This window comes from Danio aesculapii, chromosome 21 (assembly GCF_903798145.1).
Source record: "Danio aesculapii chromosome 21, fDanAes4.1, whole genome shotgun sequence".
NCBI classification, from domain to species: Eukaryota; Metazoa; Chordata; class Actinopteri; order Cypriniformes; family Danionidae; genus Danio; species Danio aesculapii.
This window is the reverse complement of record NC_079455.1, coordinates 26,143,502-26,159,526: the sequence shown is the minus strand read 5'-3', so window position 1 is coordinate 26,159,526 and position 16,025 is coordinate 26,143,502. Positions and strand designations below refer to the sequence as shown.

The 16,025-nt window shown below is 34.2% G+C and overlaps 1 protein-coding gene across 1 annotated transcript; it reads right to left on the bottom strand.

Moving 5' to 3' along the window:
* Positions 1-213: 213 nt before the first annotated feature.
* gpat3 (glycerol-3-phosphate acyltransferase 3) lies at positions 214-14,871 on the bottom strand. Its single transcript, XM_056446188.1, has 12 exons — positions 14,725-14,871; positions 13,036-13,102; positions 10,184-10,478; positions 9,302-9,376; positions 8,869-8,958; positions 6,700-6,793; positions 6,497-6,612; positions 6,362-6,417; positions 3,599-3,684; positions 3,385-3,513; positions 2,766-2,845; positions 214-2,134 (listed from the first exon to the last, which is right to left on the bottom strand). Exons 1-12 carry the CDS (start codon positions 14,869-14,871, stop codon positions 2,017-2,019), a joined length of 1,353 nt encoding a protein of 450 aa, XP_056302163.1. The 3' UTR covers positions 214-2,016.
* Positions 14,872-16,025: the final 1,154 nt, after the last annotated feature.

Below are 16,025 nucleotides of genomic sequence, written 5' to 3'. Positions count from 1 at the left end.
GCAATCAAGGGCTCGATGGGGCTTTGTGCATCACCCGTCACTAATTGACACAAAGGAGACAGATTTGCCTTTTCTCAGAGGGCCGAAAAGAGCTTGTTGGCCTTAATGAAACTGTTGTGGGTTTTTTATGTGCTTGTTTTAGGTTTCGGGGATAAGAGTGATACTATTGCAGGATATCATATAAAATAAAAAAAATAATGCTTTGAGAGCCGATTATTTAATTTCAGCATTTTATTAGCAAAGATGGTAGTGAGCTGGCCAATGTGGTGCAGGCTTTCTTTAGTTTGGTAACAGTGACCTCTAGTGTCCACACAGGAACAGCCCACAGGACCTGAGAGAAGCATGTGCAGCTCTATGGCAAGCTAGTGACATTTATTTGATAAAAAGTACTAGTATCTAATAATGAATACTTCTTCAAAAGATACTAGTGCTTATTTATTAGATATTAATTCACATTTATTAGACACTAGGGCCTATTAAATAGGCACTGTCTTGGTACTTATCGGTTAGAAGCTATTATTATGCCTTGTTTTCCACAGAGCGGTACTATTCAGTACAGTACAGTATGATTAGGTACAGGTTACCCTGATCAGGCTTGTGTTTTCACTGCCAAAAGTATCCTCACACTAAGCATGCTGTAAGTTACGCCAGAAAGTAGCGATTGCCACCATTCTCGCTTGAAGAAGAAAGCCTTAATTCACATATCACATCTTTTGGATGCTCAATTTAATTGTATTAAATGTAAGCGCACAACAAGAGCAGGCAAATAGGGAGAGGAAGTGACATGAATTGTGTTTTTGTAAACAACGGTGGTGGACATACAGCATGTTGTTTTTACTTCTTGGCATGTGGATGTTCGTCACAAGACGACAAGTTTGTTTGAGCATGTGTATTTAAAAATTAGGCTTCCTTGTCGTTGTTGTTTTTCTTGTGGCATATTGCGTGAACAGGTGATAATCTCCTTCTTTTAATACCATACTGTTGCGCTAGGTAGCCTTAGGAAAGGGTCCCAAAAAGGGGTATGGTACAATTTGGTATTTTGGTACTTCTGACATTGGAAATGTAAATAAATGCATACCGTACTATACCAAACTGTACCTCTCAGTGGAAATGAGCCATCAGATACTAGTACTTTTTCAGTAGATACTGGTACTTATTATTAGATACCAGCCCTTATTTGTTTGATACTAAAACCTATTACATAAATGGTCACACTTTACAATAAGGTTTCATTAGTTAATGTAATTACTAACCTGAACTAAGTATGACCGATACTTAATCAGCATTTATTAATAACAGTTCAACATCTACTAATGCATTATTAAAATCCAAAATAATGTTTGATAACATTAGTTAACGCAGCCTGAGTTAACACCAACTAACAATGTACAACTGTTTTCATTAACTAACGTTAGCTAACATGAACAAATACTGTAATAAATGTATTGTTCATTGTTTGTTTATGTTAGAAATGCATTAACTAACATTAACCAATGCAACCTTATTGTAAAGTGTTACCACTTATTCATTAGATACTAGTACTCGTTGCAATTTTGACTCGTAAATTATATACTGAAATAAGTACCAGTATGTAACAAGGAAGTATTTGTTAAAGTCCCGTAGTAGTACTTGCCACAGTAGCTTACATTCTGGAAGATCTTTAAGAAGTAATTTAACAGGAATACATTATGAACATGCACAAAGTGAATATTTCACATGCAAATATATAGAGTAAGTGAAACTACATATATTAGCACCCAAACGATTGAGAACAAAGAGACAAACGTGTTCTAGTTACTAACTACTGTCTGTGTCGTCACATTTTTTTTTTTTTTTGGATTTATGAACACGTAAGTTCAAATCACTAGGAAACATTTTCCAGTTTTAGAAAAATATATATATATATCACTGAATCAAAAAGCAGAACATCATATTGTGCCGGTAATGGTGTTCGGTGGCTGATCTAGAAGTGTTTCTCCCATTCTCATCAAGTTTATAAATAGTGTGCGTTAGGATTTACGCGGGTCCAACAGTGGCTTCTTGACAGTCCAAACCTACAATCATACTGCTGTACATCTTCTGCTGCTCCTCCTTGAATGACTCTTTCACCTTTGACCTTTTCAGTCCTCCATCCCTGCAACACAATAATGCTTTATTTATAGCAAATATACAGTGGAAATCAAACTTATTAGATTTTTTTTCTTTTTCAAATATTTCCCAAAGATGTTTAAAAGAGCAAGGAATTTTTCAAAGTATTTTTTTCCTGGAGAAAGTCTTATTTTTTTATTTCGGCTAGAATAAAAGCAGTTTTACATAAAAAAAAAAAAACATTTTAAGGTCAATAATATTAGCCCCCTTAAGCAATCATTTTTTTCGACATCTATACAATGACTTGCCCAATTACCCTAACTTGCCTAACTAACAGAATTAACCTAGTAAAGCCTTTAAATGTCACTATAAGCTTGAAAAATACCTAGTAAAATATTTAAAAATATAAGATAAAGATAAATTAATGAGTAATAAAACTATTATGTTTAGAAATGTGTTGAAAAAAATCTTTTTTCTATCAAACAGAAATTGGGGGAAAAAAATCAGACACGGGGCTTATAATTCAACTGTATATATAACCTATAGCGATTTGTAATTGTAATTTATTGGCCAGATGTTTGTCATTTCAACATTAAGTTTAGCTATTATACTATATATTACTGTGTATACCACTATATATAACACACTATGTTGCATAGGAATGTTTGTATTCTTACCAGGACAAATCCACCAGTCCTCCCTGATGTGCTATGGCTGACTTCACTCTGTTAGCAAAATGAACAGCATCCTCTCCCTCCTACAAAAGACATGTTCAGATATTTTGTTGGAATGAAATAAAGTTTAGACATATCTACCATCATTAAAACGCCATCAAAACATACAGAATTATCATATAATGTAGCAATTCATTCATAGAATTAAAAGCAAATTAATGAAATTTTAATTTATCAGAGATTTTACCTTTAATGAAAATTTCAAGTTTAGGTTAATGTGAACATTCTTCACATTATCTTTGATATTTAGCAAAAAAAAAATAAAAAATCAGGCAGGTTCTTTGAAACTGTGCAGGTTATGCACATTGTTTCATTATTTATGCGTAAATAATGAAACTATACTTATTTTTATATGGAAATATTAAATTATTTTAATGAAATGATGCACCTAAAAATAATCGCCACTAGAGGGTGTTAATTTGTAATTTCATTCATTCATTCAGGAATTAAGCAAAAAATCAAATAAATAAATAGGTTTTCAATTATCAAACTTCTGGCTTGAGCATCCCCACTAACTAATATATGAACAAGTGGTCTGTAGAAAGGACGAGATGAATGTTACCTGTTGAGTCATAGGTGGCAGGTACCACACGTTGCACACAATGGCCCAACTTGTCATCATTCTGAGGATGTAGCTCACCATGTTGTATTTGGCACTGTTCCAGAAGGCATCTCCAAAGCGAGGGTCATACTGAAAGAGAGTCGTACGTCAGGTCTGTTCCTTTCTGAGACTAACCACTATACTATATTCTGCAGAAAAAAATGGCATTTGATACCTTGATTGCTACTGGGTATATAGTTCCACCATATTCAAAGCTTCCCTTTTTGAACATCATGACTGATGTATTATTAATGCAAGTTCCTAGAATCAACACAAAGACAAACAATTGGGACTTTAGCAACTTCAGTCCAGAAAATGCTGGAAATGTAAATCAAGAGTCTATAGTTTGTTCAACCTTTATCTAAAGAACTTAAATGTATTTCGTAGATATAAACAAAGTTAGATTTTGAGGACTTCAATACACTCCAAAAAGATTGGGCAGAGGCTAAATGAAAAGATATATCCTAATTAAACTATTTTGAAAAAGCCCACAATATGCATATGGAAAAAATGGAAAGTTATGACGTGGCCAAGTACGATGACCCACACTCGGAATTTGTGCTCTGCATTTAACCCATCTAAGTGCGCACACATGCAGCAGTGAAAACACACAGACACTGTGAACACACAAAAGCAGCATTTCAGTCTTTGCAAAGAAAGTTGGATAATTGCGTATCATTGAGCTAAAAGTCATGAGAGAATCCTTAAACAAATCACATTTCTCAATGCAAAATTCCCAAATGAGGTCTTTCATCAACTAGTGTATTTACAACCCAGGCTCATTTTGAGTATGTACCCCTATATGCATTTCTGGAGAGCGCCAAATACTTCCCAGGAGCTACATTTTGGTTTTTTTTTTTTTTTTTTTGCAGTTTTTGTTTACGCGAATCCCCTAGAGGCTGTTGTGTATGCTTTTTCATATATGAGATTTCTCTGGTAGTGCCATTCGCGCCTGCTGTTAATCCACAACAAGCTGCTGTTGACTAACTGACTGACTTACCAACCGACCAATATCCCCACCCACCCCCTTCCCTAAACCCAACCAATAGTGTTTCAAAAAGCATCGATAGATCAACGCCCCCCCCCCCCCCCCCCCCCCCCCCCCCCCCCCTTCTCTAAACCCAACCGCAGTGTTTTGAAAAGCAATCCAGAAAGAGAAAAGCCCTTGCAAGCCTGATTTTTACCACGTTTTCAGATTTTAGCACATCCTCACCCTTTTATTTACTTGTTTATTTTATTTTTTGCATTATATTTTTGTCTTACCTGCTTTCTGGAACCATTCATCACCAGTCTCAAACCCTGTCATCATGGTCAACTCTGCTCTGCATCTCAAGTCTGCTGACGTACACATTGAACTACTGGACAAACTGGTAACAGTGGGAAAGCCGTCCATACAGAGGTAAGTGGTCAGCTGGTAAATGCGAAAAGGAACGGCGTCATGCCGCCCTCTAGCATTGGTTTTAAAGACGCTCTGGCTACATAATTCATGATCTTCAGAAATGTATATAGGGCTTTGTTTTCAGAATGAGCCTGTGTTTATTGTGAAAAGATTTAGGAATTACAGAGAAATCTCAGTCTGTGTAGAGCAAACAGGAAACCTCAGCTGAATGTGCTCAACTTTGAGTTCGCAAATGACACTGCATTAGAAACCATCTTGTTGTGGTTTAAATCGAGTCTCATTCTGCATGTACTAGAAAAGTGTGATTTCATCAGTGCTTTGTGAAAACACTTAGTGAACGTATAGCCCATTGTGAAAAGGAGAATCAGACAATTACCATTTTAACAGATTGTGCAAAATTTTGTTTGTAAAACTTACAACTAGCATCCTCTCCAGCAACCTTTTTTTGTGTGTCTAAACAACATCTAATAGACATCTCAAATTTGGTCTGTGAGTGAAAGTCTAATAAGACATTTTAATATTGTTCAAAAACAGACCAGTCTTCAAATAGATAGGAATAAATGACTACACATGATAATTCTGTCTAATCTATTTGATGACGAAAATATTTTTGGCCGTCTATTAGTTCCCAAAGTGGGGGTCGTGAGACAATGAGGGGGGGTTGCTTGGCGATTTCCAAAAATCAAACTCATTTTATTAAACTGTTAGAATTACGATATTTTATCCATAACCTACTGAAGAACAAAATAGTAGTTTAAAGTAACATGATTAACATGTTAATAATTAACATTAAAAAACAACATGCGAATAAAAAGCCATCAGCCTTTTATCAGCCACCAACTCCTGGGGTGATTACATCACATTAAAGACACAGCAATGGTGTCAAATGCAGCACATTGATTTTATGGCATCAGATTAAACTTTCTGACACCTTTACGTCACTCACGTACATTAAAATAAATACAGGCCACAACTGAACATGGAGGATGGTGATGGTGACAGTGGTGTTCTCCAAAATTAAACGATGACTAGACTTTGGCCTTTTGGTGTGTGTGCGCCGTTGTGCTCAATGTTTATATGTTTATAACCACCTCAGAAAATATTGGGAGTTGTGAGTCGCTGGCATTGTTTTTTTGGGGGTTGCAGGCTGAAAAGTTTGGGAACCCCTGGTTTATTAAGACTATCATTGACAGTCCAAAATTAGTCTCGTTTTAGCCAAAATGTCTATGTTTGGATGTATTTTAGACATCTTTTAAACACAAGAAAATGCTTGTAGCAAACAGTTAAACACTGTAAAGGAAAATCTGACACTGTGTTAAACTTGCCTCTTCCACTACATTTTTGGAGTGTATTATAGCCATTAAAGTTCATTTGTTCATATTTACAGAATTTGGTCTCAGAAAACATTGAAACTCTTTTCTTTGTCATTTTGTAACTTTTAAAAGTTAAATAACTGTAAATAAATAGGTGTAGCTGGCAGAATTGGCAATATATACAATACTTTATAGACCTTCAGAATCACAAATATGTAATGTTTACCCTCAGGGAAGATCAAGATTGGCAGCTTAGTTTTATCTGCAATATGGTCTTTCAACCTGTGTGAAAAAGCAAAAGCAGTGCTTTATGTTGTGAGCGAGGAGATATATTATAGTTCCACAAGACAAATCAACACACCTTTTGGCAACGGCATGGCGATCTTTCATCTCAGACCTCTCAAACCACACATGGGGACAGGAGCGCACCATTGACCTCTGGATGACCCCCATGAGGCCTCCGTGAACTTGACCTACCTGAGGAGAATGAAAGCCAGTTAAAGACACCTGAGACCTTCTGCAGATGCACAATGTCACACTGGTGATGCAGTCAGCGTGACTCACCATAGCGTAACATCCATCATTCGCCAGAATGACAATGTCAATCGGGGAGGTGTGGTTGGCAACACAGATGCCTCCTTTTTTCGGACGGTTCTCTCTGTTATGCATCCCATGAGACAAATGTAAGTAACAGCAATCATCACACTTTACACTATATATTGTGGAGTGTTGAAGAGAAAAAGAAAAGGTGTGTTTGAATGGGCCAAGAATAACATTGAGACATAATAACACCTGTTTTATTATCTCTCAGTGTCATGCTCTCAAATACACTGTAAGCCACCATAGCTGCTTTTTAAATAAAGAAATGTTTCTTTTTCATTAGGCATCGTTTGCAGGGTTTTTCAAGGTTTACTTGGGTAGAAAAATTAGATGAGATAGAGAAAACTCTTTTGAAACTGATCAAAACAAAGTTGTTTTGATTATGGTTAAAACAATATTCATTAATTTGGTAACACTTTATTTTGATGGTCCATTTGAGTATTAGTAGACTGTCTGCTTAATATCTGTTGATACAGACATTTAACTGACTATGAGAAACTTTGCAAGTACATGTCAACTTACACTAACCCTAACCCCAGCCTAACAGTCTACTTATAATCTAATGAGAATTAGTTGGCATGTAGATGCAGTGTAACTTAAATTCAACAAACGGACCACTAAAATAAAGTGTGAACATTAATTTTCAACCAGAGTTTGCCACAGCGGAATAAACTGGCAACTCATCCAGCATATGTTTTATGCAGCGGATGCCCTTCCAGCTGCAATTCAGTTACTGGGAAACACCCCTACACACTGATTCACACACACACTCGTACACTATGGCCAATTATTTCAATTCATGTATAGCGCATGTCTTTGGACTTGGAAACCCATGTGAACCCATGTCGGGGAGAACATGCAAAGGTTAAAACAATAGATATTTGCCAAATATTTAATATCTGGAGACATTTAACATTTAATGCCAAAATACTTTCTTTCTTAAGACTTTCAATTGTGGAACAGTGTTGTGAAACTTTTTAAGGCCCACAAAAATCCTGCTTTATGTTCTTTTATTAATTTGGCTAGCCAAAATTGTTTTTGTTTATTAAAAAACTTATAGGAGGAGCATTTTTGCTTTCTATACTTACCCAAAAGTGCTTGAAAGTGCTGTAAAAATATGCAGTATTACTTAAAATATACTTAAATGCTTAAAAAAATTTAAAATAATAAACTTAAAGGTGCTGTATGCATGTTTTTGACTTTTCTAAAGCATAAAAATACCATAATATTTTTGCAGATATTTAAGAAACATTTCAAGTGAACATTCTTGTTTATCTGAAAAACAATGCTGAAGTCAGATATTCTGCTTTAAAAATGTGTTTTCCGTGCCGGACCGCTGTCCAATTATATATCAGCACCCCGGGTTGCCTTGTTGGAAAACTGCATATTCCATTCATTCATTCAGAAAGGCTCTCAAAGCATGTGTCTGTGACCGAAATGTGACCTCAGGTGGACAGTAGCAGACTCTGAAATGAGACGCAGATTCAGAGTTCCACATGAGGTGGTTATTAATTAGCAAAGATATAAATATTACGACTGTAAACATTAGGTGAGCAGGTTACAATGTAACCTTGTGTCCTAAACAACACGCTTCGTGACCAGATAGGCAGTGAAAAGCAATTTGGCTGTTTGCAACTGGACAAAACACGACAGAAATCTTAATACAGCCATACAGACTCACTCATTTAACACTAAATAAAGCACATGAGGTTTACCTAAGGTGATCATTGGCATAGTTTTCTGTTGTACACCTGTGAAAAATAGAAGCCGTTTCTAATATACCAATTCAAGGTGTTGGTTAGAACAAAAACACCTTTCAATATGGAAAATATTCCTTCTATCGCGTGCCGTTGTTTTTAATTTAGAACACGGTTTAAATCACTCACTCCTGTCTTCCATCTGTCAACCACTGGGTGTCAAACTTACATACTGCACCTTTAAATACCTTCAGAAAAATCACACAGTGAATAATATTGAATGTTTCAGTGAACTGTTTGTGTATTTGTTTTACATTTGCATGCATGAGAGACAAAGCATTAGCATAGAACACTGAGAAGCAGAGGGAAACTGAACACAGTGATATAATGTGATTAAAGTGGAAAGACTGTGTTAAAAAAAGAAGCAGTGACTCACTTATTATGATAACGGATAGTAGCAGACAGGCCTCTGGCACATATTCTGTAGCATGTAATATGAACCAAATCACTGAGCCAGTTCTTCACCCTGCAAAAGACACGGACCTAATTAATAATAAGCATTTCACCCATATATAGCAAACAGTTAGTTAATCTACACAAAAATAAAGGTTCTGAATTGGTATTGATGGTTCCACGAAGGTTTAACATTTAGAGAAAAACCGTTATTTACATATATTAAATGTTATTCTCACTATGAAAAAACGATTTCTTTTATTGATTGTTTGTTGAAAGGTTCTACTGTATGACATTTCTGTGAAAAACCAGTTGTGGAGCCTTTATTTTTTAAGTGTTATGGATTATTCAGTTGGTCTGTAGATAGAGATTAAAACAATATGATAGAATTCATAATGACATCCAGTATTAATTACTTGCTATTAGGAAGCAATCCAACTAGAGTAGTTCCTATCACCAACCAGCTCAATCCAATGACTGCCAAAGTGATCCTATGACAAAGAACAACAACATGATTAAATATACACAAAAACACATTTAGCCGACATTTACAGGTCACAATAATCAGAATTAGGAGCAAGAGATTTACTTTTGTATAAAGAAAATGATCTGACAATGCAAATTTGCACAGTTTACAGCTAGGGAGAAATAAGGAAACCACTTAGAGAATTAGATAACCGAAAATTCTCACTTCCTCTGCATTTAATAGGTATGGCTATGAGTAAAATATTAATATTTGTAATATTCTATAAAGGTCTGAATACATTTCTTTGTAATTTCACACAAAAGTATTGCAATCTCGGGCACTTTTATTTATTTATTTATTTTTATTTGTTTTATATTGTTATTTAAGAAAACAACAGAATAAACATCATAATAAAATATTTTCATGTTTTTTAAAACATTGGCATTGTATTGTCTAAAAATAAATATAAACATGTCAAAATATAGCATGTATTTGTTATTTTTAGCAGAAAAACATCATTTTATATTAAATTTGAAAGTAATCTTCAGTACTTTACATAAAAAATTAAATAAACAAAATAAAAATATGTATTTTACTTACGTATGTAATCTCTTCATTTTTATATATAAGCCTCTTGCTGTGTTATCATTTATTTGATAAATATAAATGTAAAACAGTAATATTGTGCTGTAATATATATTTTTCTAAGCCCTAATACTTTTTCAGCATGTTTTGATGAATACAAGTTGATTTTGTAACAGTGTTAAAGTCTTCTCTGTCACTTCTGATCAACTGACTATATCCTTGATTGGAAATGGCACTCCAGTCTCACCTGAGAGGCAATAAGACACAGTAACGTACAAAAACTCCTAGGCCCCAAATGATGGTGAGGCGCACGCTGATGTATCGAAAGTTGTTATTGGTTCGTGTGAGGAGATTCCAGGAGGCCAGTTCCTCAGAAGAGAAGCGCTGAGTCACCTGATCCTCCACAATGTTCTCAATGCCTTTCTTACAGAAATAGAAGGCGTCACACAGCGTAAAGTTTCCCTCTGCCAGATTTTTAGGATGAGAGCGACGCAGCTCTCCGATCTCCTCTTCCATAGAGCCGTCATCTTTCTCGATGATCCCTAGAACCACATGATGAATTTGAAATGAGACAAGATAAAGGAGAAAACGACATGATGTACATATGGCAAACTTTACAGTTGTATTTATATCTATATACTTTGAAGTTGTTGTTTTTTTAGAAGGATTTGTTTCTACCTAATTTGCCTGATTATACAGAACATTTTATTTCACAAAACTGTTCCCGAAAAAGGAATTCCCAAAATGCCTTTTGTAACAACGTCACACTCTAATGTCAAAAAGAAACAACTTTTCTCATTGGCCTTTATCTAATGTACAGACTGTAAACATCTAGAGTCATCAGTATCTTAAGTATTTGACTTTTACTTAAATCCAAGCAGCTACTTTTTCGTCCAGGCAGTGTTTTATTTCAAAGGTGTCTGGAGTTCAGGATTCATACAGCCTAAAAATGTCTGTAAAGCCGGGTAAAGTTCATAAATAATCTCCTCTGAAATTATGAAATGAGTCACTTGCTGCAATAGCAGTTACAGTAGGTTAAACACACTGACAGGCATCAGGCCAATAATAAAAGCAAGGACATTATTTTCCTGCTATATCTGAAAAGTGTCAATCAACCAGGAACACCAGGGTTAGAACTAAAACTAAAACCTTTTTTTTTTCTTTTAGGGATGCTCATAATAACCGATTAACTGTTAACCGAAAGGGTGCGTTTTTAACCGATTAATGGTATCAGTTAAACAATTAAAAATATTAGTTTTTATTTTTTTAAGTTTGGCTGCATAAATGTGCAACACATATTTGTTAACTCGCAGGATGGTAACACACGCAACCACACGTGCCTACAGACCTATTTTGTCAAAGAAGCTGAATAAAAGAAAGACACTGGTGGTCACATTTTGACACAGACGATGATGCCAAACCACAGATGATGCCAAACCAGCGCTGATGGTGATGCTTCTCTCTTAGATCTGAGTCATAAACACCTCCATTTTTTTACACAATTGGAGAAAAATATCAGATTTAGTGTCCACCCAACAAACCAACTTTTTTCCATTTGGAAAATTTCAGTTATTAATACTGTAGTTCTTATAAACTATCCATTTTTAAAATAGCCTACATAGCCTAATCTACGAACCAAACATAACCCAATGACTTGTTGATGAAAACTGCGTATGTTCTGTATGCTGTTGTTCGCATGTTAAAATAAAATGCAACATTTAATGTGTCAAACACAAAACAGACACATCTATTAATATTTTTTAAATTAAAAATGATTTAATATTAATCCGACTAGTTAACCGTTAATATTCGGGTAAGTTGTCGGTTGGCTAAATTAACCGAAATGAGCTTCCAGTTTCTTTGGCTCTTTAACTGAAACATATTTAATTTATTCATTTTCTTTTCAGCTTAGTCCCTTTATTAATCTGAGGTCACGACAGCGGAATGAACTGCCAACTTATCCAGCATAAGTTTTAAGTGGCGGATGCCCTTCCAGCTGCAAACCATCACTGGGAAAATCCATACACACTCATACACTACGGTCAATTTAGCTTATCCAATTCACCTATAGCACACGTCTTTGGACTGTGGGGGAAACCGGAGCACCCAGAGGAAACCCACGCGATCACAGAAGGAACATGCAAACTCCACACAAAAATGCAGAGGCTTGACCCAGCGACCTTCTTGCTGTGAGGCGATTGTGCTACCCACTGCGCCACCGTGAAAACCCACATATTTAATATACACTCTCAGAAATAAAGGTACAGAAGCTGTCACTGGGGCAGTACCTTTTCAAAAGATACATATTTATACCCAAATAGTCCACAGTGGTACCTCAAAGGTGCATATTAGTGCCCAAATATAACTTAAAAGTACCTCTAAGGTACCATTATACCCTTTAGTTACAAATATGTACATATTGAAAAGATACTGCCCCAGTGACAGCTCCTGCACCTTTTTTCTGAGTGTATAAAAAAGAAGTTATGGTAACACTTTAGTTTAAGTAACGATTCATGCTATTAACAACAGGCTTATTACCTGTCAATTGTTGAAATATTAACTGTTTTTTTGTAGTTATAAAAAATGATTTTATTCTACATCCCTAATCATACCCAAAACCCAAACTTAACTTTACCTTACTAACTATTAATAAGCAGCTAAGTAAAGGTCTTAGTTAGATGTGTTTTCATATCACATGAATATTGTAAGAGGTTTATAAGATTGCAACTTTATTTTTACATCGTGTAAGTATTTTAATTGAATATTTTAAGTCAGTGTAATCAATATAAAATCAATATTTACAGAGTAATAGTTCAAACTAATAATAGAAAAATGATATTTTCTCCATAATACCAAAAAATAACCAGTTATAACGGTTAATTGTCTTATTATAAATGTCTGTAGTCATATCAATGCACTGCTAAAACTAAACAACAAAGGCAGCAAATGAAAGCAAACGTGTAAATTATTATCTAACAGTCATCATCAACAAAATGAAGAGGAAGCTGTGGCTTCACATGACACTGTCCTGACATCACCATGAAATCAAACCTTTGTATGCACATGATGTCTTGCTTGCATTGACAGATTTTCTCTCACCGTTAGCTAGCTGTAATGGCAGTGTTGGCTGTTCTTTCTGTCCTCTTTGGATCCTGAGAGTGGCCCACTGGAATAAAGAACAAGTTTATTTTCAGGTAACCTTTGACACGTTTCCTTAACTGACAATAACAGGTTTTATTATTAACAATTTTTAACTTTTGAAATGAGTGGTGAATTTTTGTTAATTTGTGTGATGTCATTTGTACATTTTAGTAAAATTTGCTTATCCCACAATGGGGGCTGGGGTTTGGGGGCACGCCACACATTTTCATATGTTTTCATACAACTGAAATTCCATGAATTTGTATGAATTTGCCACTTTTCTGACAACAGTACATAAAATAGTTATGTTTCCCATGTAATAGTTATGATATGGCTGGTTTTATTCCTTTTGACCCTCATTTGCTGGTTTGTTTTGACATCATCATCAGTCTCATGGAAAAACAAAACTCCCAAATTACATCATATAGATCTGACCATCTATAAAAAATTTTGTTTTCTCAAATGTTTTCAGTCGCACTTTAGGTCACAATTCATGGCATAAACTACTGGCTTATAACCTGCTTATTAAGATATTAACTGTTTATTATTAAAGTATGATCTTATTCTGCATCCTTTATCCATACCCAAAACTAACCCAACTTCTACCTTACTAACTATTAATAAGCAGCCAATTAGTAGTTTATTAAGATAGTAGTGTTAGTTAATGGTTTGTTAATAACGTGAATAGTGACCTAAAGTGTTACCATGTTTTCTAATAATGCAATATGCCATACACCTATATAGCAGCACTTACATACACCTATATATTCTATAAGGTTTTCACCAGCGATTATGTCCATACACATTTAGCCTAATTACATATTTTACAAAAATAATACATCATTTACCATATTTTTTTCTGGGTGATCACAGTATTTATGAAATTATAATACCCAGAGATACCAAAAATCCTCCCGGTAACTTTGTGTGACTCTTAAATGTCAAACAAATGTATTGGCAGCACTTTATTTTAAGTCACAGTTCATGCAATCAAGAAACCAGTAACTAAGGCTATGAGCTCAATAAACTGCTAATTAGCTGCTTATTAATGGCTAGTAAGGTGGAAGCTGGTTTTAGGTTTGGAGTAGGATTAGGGATTTGGAATAAAATCATACTTTATAACTACTAACAAACTGTTAATAATGCAATAACAGACAGGTAATACGCCAGTGGTTCATAGCATGAACTGTGACTTAAACTAAAGTGTTACCAATTACAATAAGTCATTTTTAACCTGATTTCATTCCGTGTTGAGATTTTTGTGTACTATGTGTTTTAGAACTGTAATCATTCAGCTGGGTATGGTGTTAACTATTGCTTATTTTTTTACATTAGTTAATTAATTCAATCATTTCTGGCATGTTTTATGCAACACAATACCTCCCACATTCAGAAACAAATGACTTGACTATATATCAGATTTTAATACTAAAAACAACCCCCTGACAATGACGTTTATTTTAGTCTCATGCCTTTTGACCCTCTTTTGCAAGTTTGTCTTGGCATCATCCATTTCTAATATGTCAAAGTACAAAACTTTTTTCTTTTTTAAGTTTGCTCATTTAATTGACAGAATTGTCAGAAACTAGGATTTTTGTTTTGTTTTATATATTGTAAACAAACAGTTATTTGTATTTCTTTTTTTACCTCCAGTGTCTTAACCAGCAGCTTGATGTAGATGTCTGTGAAGCCCAGGGACACACCGAACATAGCAGGTAACACAATGAGACCCGCTACTATGGACATCCACACATGGAGAAGCACGAAAGCGATGTCCCAAGCACCTTCCATCATCTCTGCTGTCCTGTCTGTCTGCCTGTCAGTCTATGGGGTCGGCCATCTGAACAAGTCCTTAAAACAAAAAGCCAAAACAGAGGACAATGATGTAATCAAATGTACGGCCTCTGGGAATTTTTTTTTTTTTTGTGGTTGGGCTATTTCTCTATTACTGTACAATGCATGACAATTATTAATTTATTAATTTATGTATTTATTTATTTATTCTGAGTTCACCTTAAAATAATGTGTATATATGCTTAAAACACTAATATAAAAATGCTCAGCTTAATTGATTTTAATTTGTTGAATAAAAAAATTAAGGTGTTCATTGTACTCTGATATCATTTTAACTTTATTATTATTGTGATTATTCTTATAATATAAAAATATTAAAATAATGTTTTAATTAAAATATCAAACAGCTTTCAAACGGCTATCAAAATTTTCTTATTATTTTTCGCTGTAAAAAATGCTGGGTCCCACACAATTTCTTTCATTTCGTCCCAACACAAATCTATTAAGTTAGCTTAATCGTTTGTACAAAATTAAGGGGATTGAACATAAAATAATCAAGTTGTCCCAAAAAAGACTTAAAAATTGTGTTGCTTCATCTAATTTTAAATACGTAGTTTGAAAAGTAATTTATTTGACTGTTGTCTTTTTTATATAATTGTATTATATTCTTATGTTTATCATTGTTTCAGCTAATAGGCCTAAAGCTGTAGCGCGCATTTTTATTTTATTTCATCAATTTTTTATGACATTTATGGCTTTAGTAGCTTTAGTATACTATGCTATTTTATATTATATGTAAAATTATCATATTTTATTTTTATATTTGTGGCTCACTGTAGTAATTACTTTATTATAAACATACATTACCGGTCAAAAGTTTGGGGTGAGTTTTTTATTTCATGTTTTTTTTTAAAGAAAATTATTGTGTTCATCAAGGCGGCATTTATTAAATATAAAAATAAAATGTTACATTGTTAAATATTTATTACAAATTTAAATAACTGCTTATCGTATGTAGTTTCAAATTAAATTATTACTCTTGTCATTATTGCTTTTATTACTATTACTATTACCATTAATAATAATAATATTAATAATAATAATTATTAATAATTATATTAGAGTGATTTCTGAAGGATCATGTGACTCTGAAG